The sequence below is a fragment of the Odocoileus virginianus genome, chromosome 14 (assembly GCF_023699985.2).
Source record: "Odocoileus virginianus isolate 20LAN1187 ecotype Illinois chromosome 14, Ovbor_1.2, whole genome shotgun sequence".
NCBI lineage: Eukaryota > Metazoa > Chordata > Mammalia > Artiodactyla > Cervidae > Odocoileus > Odocoileus virginianus.
This window is the reverse complement of record NC_069687.1, coordinates 61,098,025-61,118,298: the sequence shown is the minus strand read 5'-3', so window position 1 is coordinate 61,118,298 and position 20,274 is coordinate 61,098,025. Positions and strand designations below refer to the sequence as shown.

The 20,274-nt window shown below is 44.4% G+C and overlaps 1 protein-coding gene across 2 annotated transcripts in view; it reads left to right on the top strand.

Moving 5' to 3' along the window:
- The first annotated feature begins 4,127 nt into the window (after window positions 1-4,127).
- Window positions 4,128-20,274, top strand: part of HEXB (hexosaminidase subunit beta) — a 33,874-nt gene continuing 17,727 nt past the window's right edge. Inside the window, exons 1-3 of one of the 2 annotated variants that reach the window (XM_070476814.1) lie at window positions 4,128-4,408; window positions 9,998-10,143; window positions 15,486-15,551. In XM_070476814.1, the coding sequence (XP_070332915.1) occupies window positions 4,143-4,408; window positions 9,998-10,143; window positions 15,486-15,551 (478 nt within the window). In that variant the 5' untranslated portion in view covers window positions 4,128-4,142. The remainder of the gene's footprint in view (window positions 4,409-9,997; window positions 10,144-15,485; window positions 15,552-20,274) is intronic. The other variant, XM_070476815.1, reaches the window with a different exon arrangement.

The window sequence follows — 20,274 nt, the reverse complement described above, 5'->3', positions numbered from 1 at the left end:
GCTGCCAAAGTCTTCCTTGTAAAAGGTTAACTGGATCTTGTCACTTCCTTACTCAGTACATGCCAGTGGCTTGTTTCCCATTGTGTCTAGCATAAAATATAAGTTCCTTAACATGATCCCCACGGTGTGGCAGAGCTTGCATCAGCTCTACATGACTTCCACCTTCCATTACCTTGTTCCAGTGCCCTGACCTGTTACTTGAATCCACTGAGCTTTCTTTCTCTTCCTTCACAGCCTGACCTAAAGGTGTCAGGAAAGCAGAGAAGGGAATGAGAACTAGTACAACTTTCTCCTGCCCTAGACTGACCACATTTTCATCTATCAGCTGGCAAAGAGGTTCTCCTTGACCAAACTTTACTCAGGCTCTCTTAAACCCTCTTGACTAGCATAGCCCAGTTCTAGCAAGGATCCGGATAAGTTAATGGATTAAAAATCCCCGCCCCCCCCCCCACCCTTGATATGGAATCACCTTGGGATCCTGCAGCAAGAATTCTACTAGGTTGGTTTGGCAAGAATCTCCCTTACCCTTGACGTCTCCTGTTCATAATTCTCCATCCACTGACCACTGCTGCCGCCTGCTCATTGGCTATAAATCCCCAGCGGTCTTTCTTATATTCAGACGTGAGCCTGATCTCTCTCCCCTGTTGTGATTGTCTTGGCACCTCCTTCAATATCCTGAATACGTTTGCCAGAATAATTTAAAAGAAAATTATTCACACAATATTTTTGGATCAATGAGCCCTGAGGAGTGAGGAGCCAGGGGACTTAAGGCAATGTATTTCTAGCTCAGGCTTCTTTTCTTTTTTTGGCCTCGACATGTGGCATGTGTGAACTTAATTCCCTGACCAGGGATCAAATCCTAACCCCTTGCACTGGAAGTTTGGAGTCTTAACCACTGATCACCAGAGAAGTCCCTCTAGCTCAAGTTTATGGATAGATAATTTATCAGTCCCTGGTAAAGTCCCTGGTAAAATCCTTGGGCCCCCTGGTGGCTCAGCGGGTGAAAAATCTGCCTGCAGAGTGGAAGACCTGGGTTCAGTCCCTGGGTTGGGAAGATCCCCTGGAGAAGGAAAAGGCTGCCCACTGCAGTATTCTGGCCTGGAGAATTCCATGGACTGGTATAGTCCAGGGAGTCACAAAGAGTCAGACACGACTGAGCGACTTTCACTTTCAAGGCTTAGTTTCATGGAAGAGTATCCACTCCCCTTAGTATTAACAGAAAGGAATTAAATACAGGATATCAAGTGGCTCACAGGAACTTGTGAGAGCCGAAGAACTTGACTCTTGGCTGAAATTCCCAGTATTGTGACTAGGAACCCAACTGCTTACTGGAGAAGCATCTACTATGGATGCTAGTTCTAGAATCTACACCAGTAAAAGGGCTACCTCATGCATGGTCTCTGTCCCCACTTAACTCTTCTGAATAACACTCTCAAGTAACCGTTATACCTAATGACAGAAACTAAAAGCTATGGCATCTCAGCAGTGTGGCAGTCTGGGAAATGTAGTTTCCAGCCTCTCTAATATAGGAAGACATAGTGGAAGGAATTTCAAACAGGTGGATGCTGAGTGATCAAGTTCAGCAACCTCCCAGAACGTGACAATTGAGACGAGTGGACAACCTAGGACCTGGGCAGACATGTGGGTAAAGCAGCCTAATTTCTGAGGAAACATGAAGAGCCTGTGTTTGGGAGACAGCCCCTGATATTAGACGTGGATCTTCCCTCTGACTACCTTTCTCTGCACTCACAACATACCCATAAACAATCCTGAAATACTTGTATATTCTGACATTGCAATCATGAAAACAGGTTCAGTTCCATTTGCCACAGTAATACTGAACTGGGCAAGAGGATTTGGAGTTCAATCTGGTTTGGCAGCTGGAAAAGGTTTCTCCCAGTTTTCCAAAGTTAAGCAGTAGGGATTAGATTCTCTCATTCCCTTATCTATTAAACAGTGCCACCTGGTGGGAATCTCAGCTCTCCTTCAATACTCCACATCCACTTCCCTCTTTCAATGAATACAGTGTTTATCGCAGGGCACCACACAAGGAGTTCAGGACAGCTAGTGCTCAGAAAGTCTTGGTGCCCTGAACTGGCTCAAGGCAGTTCCAGGGCACTGGAACAAGGTAATGGAAGGTGGAAGTCATGTAGAGCTGATGCAAGTTCAGCCACACCATGTGGATCATGTTAAGGAACTTATATTTTATGCTAGACACAATGGGAAACAAGCCACTGGCATGTACTGAGTAAGGAAGTGACATGATCCAGTTAACCTTTTACAAGGAAGACTTTGGCAGCTGTGTTTCCACACTGTTTGAGGTGGGGTGAGGTCAGTGGTATAGGTAGCAGGTGGAAAGCTATTTCCAGGCCAATACCTAAAAGTCTACTCATTCTTTCATCATTTCTGAGGAGTAAGGGGGAGCTAGGGGAGGGAGCGATTCTACTAACACCATCAGCAAAGGAATGAAAAATCTAGCAACATGCCTAAGAAGAAATAAAGCCCGTCTCAAGTAGGCTATGAGACTTCGACGCTAAGCATAAGCCGACTTCACAAAGTCAGAGATCATGTCTAAGCGGGAAGATTTAATATCGCCCATTTCCTTACGGAGTATCATCTCCCGCCTAATCTTTAACCTCCCATCTGTTGAAAACTCTGTCCTAAGGAGTTCTGAAGGCAGGCTTTAATATTTAAAGCGGAAGTGCCGTTTTAGAGAAATCCAGACTTAGGGGCAGGTAACACCAAAGCCTTTGACTGTGTGGATCACAATAAACTGTGGAAAATTCTGAAAGAGATGGGAATACCAGACCACCTGACCTGCCTCTTGAGAAACCTATATGCAGGTCAGGAAGCAACAGTTAGAACTGGACATGGAACAATGGACTGGTTCCAAATAGGAAAAGGAGTACGTCAAGGCTGTATATTGTCACCCTGCTTATTTAACTTATATGCAGAGTACATCATGAGAAACACTAGGCTGGAAGAAGCACAAAGCTGGAATCCAGTTTGCCGGGAGAAATATCAATAACCTCAGATATGCAGATGACTCCACCCTTATGGCAGAAAGTGAAGAGGAACTAAAAAGCCTCTTGATGAAAGTAAAAGAGGAGAGTGAGAAAGTTGGCTTAAAGCTTAACATTCAGAAAACTAAGATCATGGCATCTGGTCCCATCACCTCATGGGAAATAGATGGGGAGACAGTGGAAACTGTCAGACTTTATTTTTGGGGGCTCCAAAATCACTGCAGATGGTGACTGCAGCCATGAAATTAAAAGCCACTTACTCCTCGGAAAGAAAGTTATGACCAACCTAGATAGCATATTAAAAAGCAGAGACATTACTTTGCCAACAAAGGTCCATCTAGTCAAGGCTGTGGTTTTTCCAGTGGTCATGTATAGATGTGAGAGTTGGACTGTGAAGAAAGCTGAGCGCCAAAAAATTGATGCTTTTGAGCTGTGGTGTTGGAGAAGACTCTTGAGAGTCCCTTGGACTGCAAGGAGATCCAACCAGTCCATCATAAAGGCGATCAGTCATGGGTGTTCATTGGAAGGACTGATGCTGAAGCTGAAACTCCAGTACCTTGGCCACCTCATGCGAAGAGTTGACTCACTGGAAAAGACCCTGATGCTGGCAGGGATTAGGGGCAGGAGGAGAAGGGGACGACAGAGGATGAGATGGCTGGATGGCATCACCAACTCGATGGACATGAGTTTGAGTAAACCCCGGGAGTTGGTGATGGACAGGGAGGCGTTGGCGTGCTGCGATTCATGGGGTTGCAAAGAGTCGGACAGGACTGAGCAACTGAACTGAACTGAACCACGCGGGTTATCTGGTGTTAGCGGCGGGAGGAAGTTGGTTTTTCCTTGGCGTGCGTACTGCAGTTTCACTGAGGCGAGCTGCTGCAAGAACCCCAGCGCTGCCAGCGGGAAGTCTGGGCAGGGAGGAAACCCGGGTTCGGCTGGGGGCGGACGGCTGCTGCGGCCCAGGCGCTGGCTGCCCCAGCCCTCTGGAGGCGGAGCACAGAACGCTGACTCTCGGACTCTCTCGCTCCATGCACCGCCCCCAGGACTCCGGGCGGGATCGGGAGCGGAGGCGGCGGCCGGTGGTTACGGGGGGCCCGGGTAGAGAGCAGCTGAGCGGCCATGGAGCAACGCGGGCTGGGGATGCTGCGGCTATCCGGGCTGCTGGCGGCACTGGGGATGCTGGTAGTGCAGGCGGCGCTCGGGATGCAGCGGGAGCGGACCACGCCCCTCTCATATTGGCGGGACCTGAATCTTTGGCCCCTGCCTCTCTCCGTGAAGACGACCCCGCGGTTGCTGTACCTATCGCCCGGAAACTTCTTCTTCGGGCACAGCCCCACTTCCAAGGCCGGCCCCTCCTGCGCAGTCCTGCAGGAAGCGTTTCGGCGGTGAGCGCTCCCGACGGGCGGCCAGGGAGGGGACCCGGAGACCCCGGGACGGGGAGGGACGGACCACCCTGGGACGCAGCGCAGGCGCGGGGCCCGAGAGGAGGAGCACCTGAGAGCCTCTTAGCACCTGCACGGCCATCCAGCCTCGCCGACGCTCTTGCCCCTGTTTGACAGGTGAACCGGCCAGTGACCAGACCAGAGTCACGGGTCTAGAAGAGAGCCGAGCCGGCTTGGAGCCGCGGGGACTGACACGCAAGCCCTCCCCTGGCCTCCCCTCCCCTCCCCCGCCTCCTAAGGGACCTCCTGCGTGCTCGGGAACCCGTTCGGGTGCAGGATATTGAGCGGCAGGAGTAGCGTGCTCAGAGTTTGTGGCCATTTGTTCGCTTCGGAAAACGGAGTGGATGGAGGGTTAATGGCAGTTTATCTGGAGGGAGTTCGAAGAGGAAGATGGGTTCTTCAAGTTTGCGGACTAGGGGTTTCCCAAAGTGGCTTGTCATTTATAGGCAATCTCTCCTCCCCCAGTCTGGTAACAGTTCAGGTGGCAGGAAGTCCTTCGGTTGAAGCATTGTCAAAAACTCCCATTCCCTTCCCAAATCTCTGTTCCATGCAAAGTGTTGGCTGTTTTCACCTACTACTTTGGTATGGTCACTGCACTGCAGTACCTGCTTCTCCTTTTGTTTGCCAGAAGCACTTGTGTGCTTACTCTCCCAGGTTCCTGTTTAGATCCTTAGCGCTTCTCAGCCCTCCAGCCTCAGGTCTGTAACCCCATTGGCCGCAGGGTGAATTGTGTAGTAGGGAGGCAGCCCATAGTGCTAGCTTTTTCTTCCTTTCTTTTTAAAATTGATGTCTAGTTGATTTGGGGATGGGGTGGGGGGTGCTTCCCTGGTGGCTTGGCCGTAAAGAATCTGCCTGCCAATGCAGGAGACACAAGAGACATGGGTTCCATCCCTGCCTGGGTGGGGAAGGTCCCCTGGGGGAGGAAATGGCAACCCACGGCAGCATTCTTGCCTGGACAGTCCCCGTGGACAGAGGAGCCTGGTGGGCCGCAGTCCATGGGGTCACAGAGGGCGGGCGTGACTACTGACTGAGCAGCAGTAAGAGCTGATTTGCGGTGTTATACCGCGGCGCTGGCTTTGCTCACTACAGTGCAAGGCGGACTGCCCTTGGGGCGATGTCTCAAGAAGCCTCAGGCTTCGACCTGTCCTCAAGGCGCCCTGAAGGAGTGTGGCTTGGTGCTCACTGTACAGGTCCTTTCCTCCCTCAGATTTTGGTCCTTGTTCCCTGAGGTCATTAGAGCTTAACTGTGCTGGCAGGACACCAAGCAGCTGGGAGGTAAAAGCAGGACTAGTCAGATCAGCAGCTGCTGACCCCCGCTAGGCCTCGCACTTAGGCTTAGGCAGGAGAGACTTAGAAGTCGATGGCAGAGATGGTTTCTTCTCCTTCAGTTGTGAACCACTAAATAAGACGAGGGACAATGTAACCCTCATTTTAGATGCATAATCTAATAAGTCTTTGGTGTTGAATTTGCTGAATTTGAATTCAGGTCAGAATGGCTAGAGTCTGGGTGAAGAAGTAATATGAAGGTGGTTGATTACCTGCCTTGGGATACTGAGAAGGAAAAAGTACCTGAAGGCCATTTAATGGAAGATCATGACTTGGGAATCTTTGAAACATCAACACACCTTATTTGCTCTGGGACTCAGTTCGTAAAAACTGGCTTTTCCTTCCGTGCCATACTGCTAGTAAAACAAGGACACGGTGATCAGCTGAATGGTGTGAGTCTGGCAAGAAAGTGTGGATGATGTCAGGCAGCCATGGTTAGATAACCAGAACATGAACAATCTGTGAGATGATTTCAGAAACAAGGCTTGGCATCCTAAGGGAGTGTAGGTAGTTATCTGAGGACTTTGCCTAACTAATTTGTGCCCTGTGTGGGAAGCAGCTATTAATTATACCCTGCATGTTAGGAAGCAGGGTATAAAACATTAGCCATTACGGCTGAGACTTGAAAGCATTCAGGAGAGTGTTCTAGGAACCGAGGAGGGGCCTTTACTACTTGAGAGTAAATGCATGATGGAGTTGAAAAGGTTTAGAGATGATGGGGTGTTCTAGAATCTCGAGGCCATGGAGAACAGGAAAAACTGGGGCCCCAGTGTGCTGAGATCCTCAAGGCTCCTGTCTCCTGAAGAACCCACTTCTGTCAACCCCTGCTTTGAAACAGTATGCATTTTGCAGGCAGAGTTCTGTCTGTCTGCTATGTGGCTGCTTCCTTAGCTTTTACAGCAAGATCACATGCCAGTTTTTGTTTTTAACCTTTTCCCCTCCTTAGTTAACCAAAACTTTAGTTTCAGTTCCTGCCAAGCTCAAATGGGCTTCCCTGGTGGCTCAGATGGCAAAGAATCTGCCTGCAATGCAGGAGACCCATGTTCAATCCCTGGGTCAGGAAGCCCACTGGAGAAGGGAGTGGCTGCCCAATCAAGTATCCTTTCCTGGAGAATTCCATGGACAGAGGAGCCAGGCGGGCTACAGTCTATGGGGGGTCACAAAGAGTTGGGGACAATGGAGCTATTGACTGTTTCACACACACCTTGGATACCACTGCGTCAGATCCCTTAGAGCTTTCTGTTCAGTTCAGTCGCTCAGTTGTGTTTGACTCTTTTTGACCCCATGGACTGCAGCATGCTAGGCCTCCCTGTCCACCACAAACTCCCGGAGTTTACTCAAACTCATGTCCATTGAGTCTGTGATGCCATCCAACCATCTCATCCTCTTTCGCCCCCTTTTCCTCCCGCCTTCAATCTTTCCCAGCATCAGGATCTTATCAGATGAGTCAATTCTTTGCATCAGGTGACCAAAATATTGGAGTTTCAGCCTCAGCATCAGCCCTTCCAATGAACACCCAGGACTGATCTCCTTTAGGATGGACTGGTTGGATCTCCTTGCAGTCCAAGGGACGCTCAAGGGTCTTCTCCAACACCACAGTTCAAAAGCATCAAGTCTTTGGTGCTCAGCTTTGTTTACAGTCCCACTCTCACATTCATATATGACTGCTAGAAAAACCACAGTATTGACTAGAGTTTTCTGTTCGAATTTTAATATCTAGGGCCACGATTTCCTTATTTGGGACAAGGCAGCACCTGACTCAAAGCTGCTGACAGCTTTAATTTCCCTTCAAATTCTTTTTTTAATTATGGTAGCGTGCACATAAGATTGCTGTGTACTCAGTTGTGTCTGACTTGTTGTGGCCCCGTGGACTGTAGCCCGTAAGCCGCCTCTGCCCACATAATTTTCTAGGCAAGAATACTAAAGTGGGTTGTCACTTCCTGTTCCAGGGGATCTTCCAGACCCAGCAGTGGAACCATCATCTCTGTGTCTCCTGCACTGCCAGCTGGGTTCTTCACCACTCGCGCCAACGAGGAAGCCCTAGGATGCTGTGTTAACCATTTTTAGCTATACAGTATAGTGATCTTTATTTCCTTTTGAATCTGTCAGAATTTTTCGATAGGGACTTCCCTGGTGGTCCAGGGGCTTAGAGACTTCCTGGATGCTGCCAGTGCAGGGGCCCAGGTTCTATCCTCAGTAAGGGAACTAGATCCCACCTGCCAGAACTAAGGCTCAGCCCCGCCAAGTAAATAAATAATGTATTTTTAAATTATAAAAAGATTTTCCTAAGCTAATGATTTTCCCCAGCACCTTCATCTGTTTCACTGTCTCACTGGTTAACTTCCATACACTTCCAAGTTCATCAGAACTTTCCCATCTCTCCTTTCTTCCCTGGAAAAAACAGAAGACAGTCTTATGAATAAGTAGCTTATACAGCCTTCTGGCTTTTCAAACTGTGTTACAGGTCTTAGGCTCTGAAGACTATGTGATCTTTTTATCTTCTAGCACCTTCAAATGTTTATTTCCTACCCTCTTCCTCTGACATTCAGGTACCAGCAGAATGTAAATTGTCCAGGCCCTAGTGAGGATTCTTTGGCGTTGTTAGCTGGATACTTCTGTTGGAAGGTAACTGAGCCCCGACTCAGTGTGGCATGAGCAGAAAGAAAAGCTGTCATCTCAGACGTTGTGGTTGTTCAGTTGCCCAGTTGTGTCCAACTCTCTGCGACCCCATGGAGGCAGCACGCCAGACCTCTGTCCCTCACCATCTTCCGAAGTTTGCCCAAGTTCATATCCACTGTATTGGTGATTCCATCCTGCCATCTCATCCTATGACACGTTCCTCTTCTGCCCTCAATCTTTCCCAGCATCAGGGACTTTTCCAGGGTGTCAGCTGTTCACATCAGGTGACCAGAATACTGGAGCTTCAGCTTTAGCATCAGTCCTTCCAGTGAACAGTCAGGGTTGATCTCCCTTAGGATTGGCTGGTTTGATCTCCTTGCTGTCCAAGGGACTCTCAGGAATCTTCTTCAGCACCGTACTTTGAAGGCAGTTCTTTGGTGCTCTGCCTTCTTTATAGTCCAGCTCTCACAACCATCCGTGACCACTGGGAAGACCACAGCCTTGACTGTACAGACCTTTGTCCACAGAGTAATGTCTCTGCTTTTAAACACACTTTTCTAGATTTGTCATAGCTTTCCTGCCAAGAAACAAGTATCTTCCAATTTCATGGCTACAGTCACCATCCACAGTGATTTTAGAGCCCAAGAAGAGGAAATCTGTCACTAATTTCAACCTTTCCCCCCCTCTATTTTCCATGAAGTAAGGGGCCAGTAGCTCATTTGGTAAAGAATCTACCTGCAAAGCAGGAGACCCTGGTTCAATCTCTGGGTCGGGAAGATTCTCTGGATAAGGAAACGGCAACCCACTCCAATATTCTTGCCTGGAGAATCCCATGGACAGAGGAGCCTTGCAGGCTACAGTCCATGGGGTCGTAAGAGTCAGACACAACTTAGTGTCTCAACCACCACCTAATGGGGCCAGATAGCATGATCTTTGTTTTTTTTAATGTTTAGTTTTAAGCCAGCTCTTTCACTCTCCTCCTTCACCCTCATTAGGAGGCTCTTTAGTTCCTCTTCTCTTTCTGCCATTATAGTGGTGTCATCCATGTATCTGAGGTTCTCCCGCTTACCTTGATTCCAGCTTGTAAATCATCCGGCCTGGCATTTCTCATGATGTGCTCAGCATATAGATTAAGCAGACAGCAGACAGCCTTTCGCACTCCTTTCTCGATCTTGAACCATTCAGTTCAATTTAATTCAGGTGGCTCAGATGGTAAAGAATCTCACACATTGAGAAGTCCAAAAGAAGGCAGGATATCAGGGCTAGTTGGCTAAGTGACTCAACAGTATCATTAGGATCTGTATTCTTGTCATCTCTGATGTGCCATCTTTGGTGTGGCTGCCACTGATGTAGGTGTCACATACAGAGAAAGTTTTCTTGGTACTCACCTCGGAGAGGAAGCTTCCTCCCACCCCCTCCCCACCCTGCCCCATCACTGGTCAGAATGAGCTTGCACACCCTGCTTCACACACCTAGTGAGAGAGGGAAGCCTGGTGCGCTGTACTTCATGTAGTCACATAGAGTCAGACCCGAGTCAGCGAATGAACAGCAATGGTTTAAAAATTTGTTTGAATTTCTCTCACACAGATATTATGACTATATTTTTGGTTTCTACAAGTGGCCTCTTGGCTCTGATAAAGTTCCAAGTGCAATGGAGTTACAGAAACTTGAAGTCTCAGTTATCATGAACCCACAATGTGACAGTTTCCCCAACATCACTTCGGATGAGTCTTGTGAGTACCTATGTCATGGGACGGATTGTACACAAAGCTGCTTGTTACAGACTCGAGTGCCAGAAGCTGACTCTGCTCCATGAACTGTTGTGACCTCTTAACCAGTGAGTTTATAATTATTATTTTAAAAAATAACCATTAGGGAACTTCCTTGGCAGTCCAGTGGTTAAGACTGCGCTTCCACTGCAAGGAGCACAGGTTTGATCCTTGGATGGGGAACCAAAGTCCCACATGCTGTACCTATGGCAATAATAAATAACTAAATAATTACCATTAAAGTCTGATGGCAAAACTAAAACATAATCATTGCAGGAAATCTTTAAGTACAGTAAGTGAAGAGGAGAAATTAAATTACTCATAATCCCGGCACTCAGAGTTGACCTTTGTTACTTAGATTTCTTTCTTTTTTTTTTTTTTTGAGTAATACATTTGAATGTTTTACATAGATATAAATAAAAGCATAAGATAAGGAATGGCATGAAAAAGGGGTCTAGTTCTGTACATGTGGTTTTTCTGTTTTTCTTCTTTGCATGTGCTATGCTAAGTTGCTTCAGTCGTGTCTGACTCTTTGAGACCCCATGGACTGTAGCCTGCCAAGCTCCTCTGTCCATGGGATTTCCCAGGCAAGAATACAGGAGTGGTTTCCCATTCCTTGTCCAGGGGATCGTCATAACCAAGTTATTGAGCCCGCATTTCTCATGTCTCCTGCATTGACATGTGGGTTCATTACCACTAGCATGACCTGATAAGCCACTTTTTTGCCTATGAACATGAATTTCACTAAATATTTTTTAATGACAGCATTTTTAGTGGCTGACTAATGTTCTACCAACTGTATGGTTGTGCCAAAACTCACTTGGCGTATCCCTTAATTTTGGACATCTAGATAGTTTATTTTGAAATCAAGTCTGTGCTTATAGGCATGATCTTTCTCTCTCTCTTTTTATTTTTTGGCACAGTATGTGGGATCTTAGTTCCCTGACCAAGAATTGAACCTGTGCCCCTTGCAGTGGAAGCACAGAATCTTACACTGGGCTCCAGCAAAATCCTGGCATGATTTCTGTTTATAATTAAGTTGACACATAGATAATGAGGAACTGAGAGGGATGAAGTTTTTCACTTTGATTTATATTTATGTTGTATTATATTTATATTCCATCTTCATTTATATTGATTGAAAATATATCAACATTTAGTTACATGATTTCTTGTTTGCATAAAATATTCCTAACTTGTTGTAGGAAGAATAAGCGGATGGGCAGACCTTTATCATGGCATGTACTGACTGGATTACGTGGAATTGTACCACGGAATCAAACAAGAGCAGTGGGCGATTTAGGATTAGTGCAGAAAGAGCAGACTGGTGAGTCAGGTGTAAAAATAGAAAGGAAAATGCATATCTTAGAGAAAAGAGTAACCCCTTTGTTCTCAGACTGCCTCACAGACAGTTAAAATACATCTCTTCATCCTTTTAATTAGACTAGAGGTGAGATTTCTTGATGCCTTGATACATCTTTCTGCAAAATAATTTCACTTCTCTTCCATTCTGTGGCTGTTCTTAGACGAGAAACAAGATGGTTTGCCCACATTGGTCATGTGAGTTGACAGCACTCAGACACTTTATGAATTAGATTTTGCAATCTGAATTGAGAAATGATCAGCAAATTACCAAGGAATCTTTGCTCACTAGCAGTAAAATGACATACAGTAAAATCCAAACAATGGAATATATTGAGGCTGGGGAGTTACAGTCTGCCTTGCATTCAGTTTTGCAAACTCCCATTTTTCTGAATGGGAGACTTCTGGAGATAAGCTAACCATGAAATTTTCTGGTTAAAGGACAAACTAGTTTTAAACTAGTTGTTGATGATGATGATGATGATGATGATGATGATGATAGAAGTAACAGACAAATAGAAATAACAAGATATCAACCATTGTGCAAGGGTACAAGGAAATCTTGGAGAAACTTGGAGTTAACTTGGAGTGTTAACAGTAGCATCAAGTAAAATAAAAATAGGCATCCCCTCAGAACCAGATATAGACTAATTTCTACCGTAGAGAAGTAATTACATACATCAAGAATGTTCTCTGTGGTTTGTCTGCCACAGTGAATGTTTATAAGCAAAACGAAATGTTCATCACTAGAAGAATAGCTGCATATATCTTGTCAGTTGACACTGGAGAATACTCTTCAACAATTGAGAATAAACCAGTGGAGTTACAGGACTTCTCGAGTGGTCCAGTGTTTAAGAATCTGCGTGCCAACACAGAGGACACGCGTTCGACCCCTGATCTGGGAAGATCCCATACGCTGAGGAGCAACTAATCGCAACAGCCACAACTACTGCGTCCCTGTGCCGAAACGACTGAAGCCTGCAGGCCTAGAGCCTGCAACAAGGGGAATGACCACAAGTGAGGAACCCACACACTGCAACTCGAGAGGTGTCCCCGCTCGCTGCACCTAGAGAAAGCCCACACACAGCTGTGAAGATCCAGTGCAGCATACGTCGGTAAATGAAATACTTAAAAAACAAGTGGAGATAGAACAGACATGGAGAACTTGCCAAGATAAATTGCTGAGTTGGACAAAGGAAGATACATCATAATGTGTACAGGAGGATACCATTTATATACCAACATAATACAAGAAGGTGCACAGAAAGCAGCATTCTGTTTATTGTCACGTGGATATACAGGTGCCCCAGAAAAGATCTGCTGTTTCCTCTAAGGAAAGTAGGGAGTTCAGTGGGCATCTCAAAGGACTTTTAGTCTTACCTATAACATTTTATTATTTTAAAAAGAGGAATCCAGTGCTGTTATTTGCATGTATACCCTTCAAAACAGTGTGGTGCAAAAAGTATAGAAGGGGATAATTGAAAGAAAGATGCCTTCATCCCACCTCAGGGAGCTTATCAGTTTTAAGACTAAGAATTTTGCTTTGAAATAAAAATTCTATAGATTATTTGGCAGTATATTTAGGAAACACAGTCTCCTCCTTAGTGCTTTATATGTGGTTTTTGAATTGGGTTTGAATCAGAATCCTTTCCAATATCAGCCAGTCCTCAGCTGTTGGAAAATAATTGGCATCAGGTATATGCCACATGTTAATGGTTTTAGAGAAGTCTTTGTGCTGACTGATTCCAGGAGATGTCAGAACTGGAATGTGGCAAAAACTGGCGTTTAAACAGTGACCAGTGAAATGGTGAGTTCTATTTAGGTAGCTTAAACTAAGGATTTAATAGAGGAGTGGAATCGTGATTAGACTGGTCATAATAGCAATACCGTTCTTAGCCTGGCCTTTAGCTAACTCACGACTGTTCGTCTTAGGGAAAGGCTTCCTTGTCAGAGGATTGTCACTTGGTCGTTGGCTGTCGATAGAGCTGTTTCCCTATGTGTAGGCAGCTGTTAGGCAGCACCCTGGGTGCTGGTGGTGCAGGGTGATGATGAAGCAGAGATGCCAGTTGAGTCATGAGCCTGCAGCCCTCGAGTGTCCCGGCTGCTGCAGAGTCTCCATGCCTTTAGCTTTCAGCCTCTCTGTGCTTCCTGGTGCTTCGCTTTCTCTGGGGATGACTCCACGGGAAACCTTTCTGAAGGCTGATGAGGTTGGGGCAACCTCTAGTTGCAGGGCTGCACTTGGTTGCACCTCGGCATGGGGGATCTTAGTTCCCAACCGAAGATTGAACTCCATCCCCTGCATTAGAAGGCAGATTCTGGACCACCAGCAAGGTCCCAGCAAGTGAGTGTGAAGGAAGATTCGGGACAATGTTAGGGGTGTGGAGGTCCAGGGCAAGTAGGGGGCACAGGGGGAGAGCGGCCGGAGCAGAGAAAACTCTGGTCTTACAGAGCGCAAGCCGGATACCAGAGGCTCCATCAGGGGATGAGGAGCACTGAGGAGCTTGCCCTTTTGACTTAAACTCCTGGCTTAAGTGAGACCCTGCTCTGTAGAGGCTAGCGGGAGAGAACTCTCCAGTAAGGGAGAATGAGGAATGAGGGCGGGGCCACCCCGCTTCCTGACCTGAGCTCCTGGGCTGGCTGAGTGAGGAGAGGATGAGTCCAGAGCCCAGCGAGTGAGAAGCGGGAAGAGTTCAGTCTGGGGCTTGTGGAGTTTAAGGAAGAGCCCCAGGGTTTCCGGGGCTTCCCTGGTAGCTCAGCTGGTAAAGAATTCGCCTGTAGTTCAGGAGACCCCGGTTTGATCCCTGGGTCAGGAAGATTCCCTGGAGAGGGGGGGATGGGCTACCCCCTCCAGGATTCTTGGGCTTCCCTTGTGGCTTAGCTGGTAAAGAATCCCCAAGAAATGTGGGAGACCTGGGTTCGATCCCTGGGTTGGGAAGATCCCCTGGAGACAGGAAAGGCCGCCCACTCCAGTATTCTGGCCTGGAGAATTCCATGGACTGAGAATTCCATGGGGTCGCAAAGAGTCGGACGGGACTGAGCAACTTTGACTTTTCACGGGACTTCCACATGAGGATATACAGAAGGCAGTTGGAGAAACAGGTTTGGAGCTCAGGAGAAAGGAATGATGAAGAAATAGCAATGATATGTTTTGGGAAATGTACTGTGTATCACTGAGGGATAAAGCAAACATTTTTTTCTTCAGTTTTACTGAGACATGACTGACAGCACCGTGTAAGTCTAGGTGTACAGCATTATGATCTGACTTACATACATCGGGAAATGATTATCACAGGAAGTCAGTGAACGTCCATCTCAGATAGAAAATTAAAGAAAGAAAAACAGTTTTTTCTTGATGAGAACTCTTATGATTTACTCTGAACAACGTTCATCCCGCCGTGCTAACTGTGTTCGTCATGGTGTACATTACGTCCCTTGTACTTATTTATCTTATAACCAGAAGTTAGTACCTTTTGCCTGCCTTTGTGCAGTTACCACCCGCCTCTGGTAACCAAGAGTCTGATCTCTCTTTCTTGAGCTTGCTTGTTTTTGAAGTACAGTTACCTTTTTCAACACTGTGTTAATTCCCCTTACACAACATGGTGATTCAGTATTTCTATGCATTTTTACACATAAGCCTAACTCATGACTCTGTTCTTCTGAGGAAAGGCTACCTTGTCAGAAGACTGTCACCTGATGACTAGCTGTGGAGAGATCTGTTTTCCCAGGTGTCACCCGCTGTCACGCGACACCCTGAGTGGTGGTGGCCGTGGTCAGTGATGATGAAGCAGAGAACTTCTTATTCTGTCCTGGTTTTTTGAGGTGTCATTGACATAACATTATATTAGTTTCAGGTTTACAACATAATGATTTGATATTTGTATATAATGTAAAATGTCACCATCTGTCACCATACAAGAAACATTTCTTTCTTTTTTCCAATACAGATAATTTACTTGTGAAAGGACCAGTGGCTAAGCTCACTGCCAACAGAGTTTGGGGAGTATTACGAGGTAAGTTCTATGTAGTTTCATTGTTATTTTCTAGTGAGGAAATAGTTTCAGTTGCCACTTTGGGAAATCAAGCATATTAATAGTAAAACTTTCCTTCCTGGGGGCCCTTTATAGAATGATTTGTTGGGTATTTCCAAAACAATTTCCATTAAGTACTGTATATACCACTTTAAGAAAGATCATTTATATATACCACTTAATGAAAGATCATTTGACCTTTTAAAAATGTTTGAAGGTTATTGCATTCATAACGCTGCAATTCCTTGATGTTCTTAATCTGTAATATTTAGAGTTATAAATGGCTCTGATCTGCTCCAATTAGATTTGGTTTTATCATCCATCACCTTTTGCCACCTTCAGTAGCAGCATGTCATTTCTGCATTTTATTTATTTATTCAAACAACAGTATACTCATATTTTTTTCTGAACCAGTCTATTAGTGCAGAAGCACAAAAGCAAAGAGGAAAATCATGTTCCCAGTAAAACATGTCCAACTCTCCATGTGTGGTGATGTTTTCTGCTTGATATGAGAAGATGCTCATGACCTCAGTGCAGCATAAATGCATGTGCCGTGGCATTTGAGAGTCCTTATCGACTCAGCTTGGTTCTTCTCCGGTGTCTCCTTTCAGGAGTGGAGTTGTACTTGATCTCATTGTCCATTTTCAGCTGAATCCACTGGGGAATTGGACGATTCTTCTGTTTCTTGGCCAGGAATCATTTGATCCTGGGGCTCAAGAAGAGAAGTTTAGGAACAGAGTCAACCACACACACCATGATGACCTAGAGAAGAAGAGAACCCTTCCCCCATTTTAAATTCCTGTGAATTTAGAAACATAAGAAGTTTGCAGGAACGTTGTGAAAAGATAAAAATATACTCTGAGTGATTGGAGGCAGTGAGCAGAGAAGAACCTTAAAAGCTTTTCCTGTGACTTTTAGTCTGAACTTCAAAGTTCAGGCATTGGGACATTTACTTTTGCTGTTCGAAAGCTGCTTTGACCTCTTCTTTTGAGAGGATAAGATTTTGTTTTACTGGCTTCCAAAATTAGTATGGTTTTGAAAAAGGAGAAGAATAATTTTCTTTAATGTGAGCTAGCCAGCCAAAGTTATAGTAATTAAAAGGAGAGAAGTCTTTGGATTTGACTCTGGTTGAGTGTTATCTAGAATAAAATAATGATTGTTAATGCTATGTTTTGTAGTCATAATAATTATGGTTTGATTGTGATCTTATTCAAAATAATGACAGGAAAATATCTATAGATACTTACCGCAAATGTAACTACAGATATTATCCTCTAGATTATTTCCATATACTGGGATGTGATGTGAAACTGTTACCAGTCTGGTGTGCCTGTCTTGGCTGGGGCCTGTTAGGGAAATCAGCTTTATTGATGTCTGCGCTAATCTACATAAGAACTTTTGAGAGCGTTCTGTGAATCTAGTCCAGGAAGTCCTTATTTTCTGCTTCCTGTCAGACTTTGAAAGTAACAAATATGCCATAAATGATATTTGAGTGTACTGCTACTTAACAGAAAATTGCAAAGTTATTCTGTATTTGGGGATAGGAGAGAGGCATAGCCAAAGGAACTTTGAACTTTTTATTCTTCCCTAATTGTTTTGAGGTATAATTGACATAACATTATATTCGTTTCAGCTTTACAACATAGTGATTTGATATTTGTATTTAATGCAGAATGATCACCATGGTAAGTTTAGTTACCGTCCGTTACCACACATAGTTAGAAGAGAATTGTTTTTCTTATGATGAGAAATTCTGAGATTTACTGTTTTTAGCAACTTGCAAATAGGTAGCACAATATTTATTAATTACAGTCACTATGCTGTACCTCACATCCCTAGGACTTATGTATATACGAAAGATTGTACTTTTTGATCCCCTTCACCCATTTTACCTACCCCCTACCCCTGCCTCGAATAACTACCAATCTAGTTTTTATATTTATGAGCTTTTGGTTTATTGTTTTTTCAGATTCCACATCTAATTGAGATCATGCAGTATTTGTCTTTCTCTGTCTTATTTCATTTAGCATAATGGCCTTAAGTTCCATCCATGTTGTTGTAAAAAGCAAGATTTCCTTCTTTCTGTGGCTAAATAGTATTCCATTGTACACATAGACACCCCACATCTTTATCCATTCATCCTTTGATGGATGGGTTGTTTCCATATCTTGGCTATTGTAGTTAATGCTGCAGTGAACACAGAGGTATACATATTTGAGGTGGAAGGATTTAGTGTTTTGTTTTCTTTGGATAAATACCTAGAAGTGGAGTTGCTGGATCATGTGGTAGCTCTATTTTTAGCTTTTAAGGGACCTCCATGTGGTTTTCTATAGTGTCTTCACCAGTTTATATTCCCATGAACAGTGTTAAGGGATCCTTTTACTGCATATCCTCACCAACAGTTGTTATTTCTTGTGTTTTTGATCATAGCCATTCTAACAAGTGTGAGGTGATATGTCACTGTGGTTTTCACTTGCCTTTCCCTAATGGTTAATGCTTAAATTTATGACAAACCTAGACAGCATATCAAAAAGCAGAGACATTACTTTGCCAACAAAGGTCCATCTAGTCAAAGCTATGGTTTTTCCAGTAGTCATGTTTGGATGTAAGAGTTGGACTATAAAGGAAGCTTAGCATCGAAGAATTGATGTTTTTGAACTGTGGTGTTGGAGAAGCCTCTTGAGAGTCCCTTGGACTGCAAGGAGATCCAACCAGTCCATCCTAAAGGACATCAGTCCTGGGTGTTCATTGGAAGGACTGATGCTGAAGCTGAAACTCCAATACTTTGGCCACCTGATGCAAAGAGCTGACTCATTTGAAAAGACCCTGATGCTGGGAATGGTTGAAAGTGGAAGGAGAAGGGAACAGCAGAGGGTGAGATGATTGGATGGCATCACGGACTCAATGGACATAAGTTTGAGTAAACTCCAGGAACTGGGTATGGACAGGGAGGCCTGGTGTGCTGCAGTCCATGGAGTTGCAAAGAGCCAGATACAACTGAGTGACTGAACTGAACTGAACTGATGCTTAATAATGTTGAACACCTTCTCATGCACCTGTTGGCTATTTATGTGTCTTCCTTGAAAAATATACCTGTTCACAATCTTCTACCCATTTTTTTGTTGGACTTTTTTTTGCTACTGAGTTGTATGAGTTCTTTATATATTAACCTCTTAATAGATATATAATCTGCAAGGATCTTCTCCTCTTTGGTAGATTGCCTTTTTGTTGATGATTTCCTTTGATGTGCAGATGATGAAGAGTATGAAAAGGCAAAAAGATAAGACACTGAAAGATGAACTCCCCAGGTCGGTAGGTGCCCAGTATTCTACTGGAGGTGAGTGGAGAAGGAACTCCAGAAAGGATAAAGGCATGGAGCCAAAGCAAAAACAGCACCCAGTTATGTATGTGACTGGTGATAGAAGCAAGGTCCGATGCTGTCAAGAGCAATATTGCATAGGTACCTGGAATGTTAGGTCCATGAGTCAAGGCAAATTGGAAATGGTCAAAGAGGAGATGACAAGAGTGAATGTCGACATTCTAGGAATCAGCAAACTAAGATGGACTGGAATGGGTGAATTTAACTCAGATGACCATTGTATCTACTACTGTGGACAGGAATCCCTTAGAAGAAATGGAGTAGCCATCATAGTCAACAAAGGAGTCCGAAATGCAGTACTTGGATGCAATCTCAAAAACGACAGAATGTGCTAGTTTGCATTCTCACCAACAATGTACGAGGCTTCCCTTTGCTCCACACCCTCTCCACCATTTATTGTTTGTAGATTTTTGGATAGCAGTCATTCTGATCAGCATGAGATGGTACCTCATTGTGGTTTTGATTTGCATTTCTCTGATAATGAATGATGTTGAGCATCTTTTCATGTGTTTGTTAGCCATCTGTATGTTTTCCTTGGAGAAATGTCTGTTTAGTTCTTTGGCCCATTTTTTGACTGGGTCGTTTATTTTTCTGGAATTGAGCTGCAGGAGTTGCTTGTATATTTTTGAGATTAATTCTTTGTTTATTTTATTAATTTTTTTATTTATTAATTCTTTGCTATTATTTTCTCCCATTCTGAAGGCTGTCTTTTCACCTTGCTTATAGTTTCCTTCATTGTGCAAAAGCTTTTAAGTTTAATTAGGGAAACACATGTACACCCATGACTGATTCATGACATCGTATGGCAAAAACCAATACAATATTGTAAAATAATTAACCTCCAATTAAAATTTTTAAAAATGGAAAAAATAAGCAAAGTATATTTGCTCTTCCACAAATTCCATGTCAATGAAGTTTTAAGGAATAAAAGACATGCTCCCTTAAAAAAAAGCAAAAACAAAATGACAGAATGATCTCTGTTCGTTTCCAAGGCAAATCATTCAATATCACTGTAATCCAAGTCTATGCCCCAACCAGTAATGCTGAAGAAGCTGAAGTTGAATGTTTCTATGAAGACCTACAAGACCTTTTAGAACTAACACCCAAAAAATATGTCCTTTCCTTTATAGGGGACTGGAATGCAAAAGTAGGAAGTCAAGTAATACCTGGAAAAAAAAAGATAAATACCTGGAGTAACAGGAAAATTTGGCCTTGGAGTATAGAATGAAGCAGGGCAAAGACTAATAGAATTTAGCCAAGAGAATGCACTGGTCATAGCAAACACCCTCTTCCAACAACACAAGAGAAATCTCTACACATGGACAT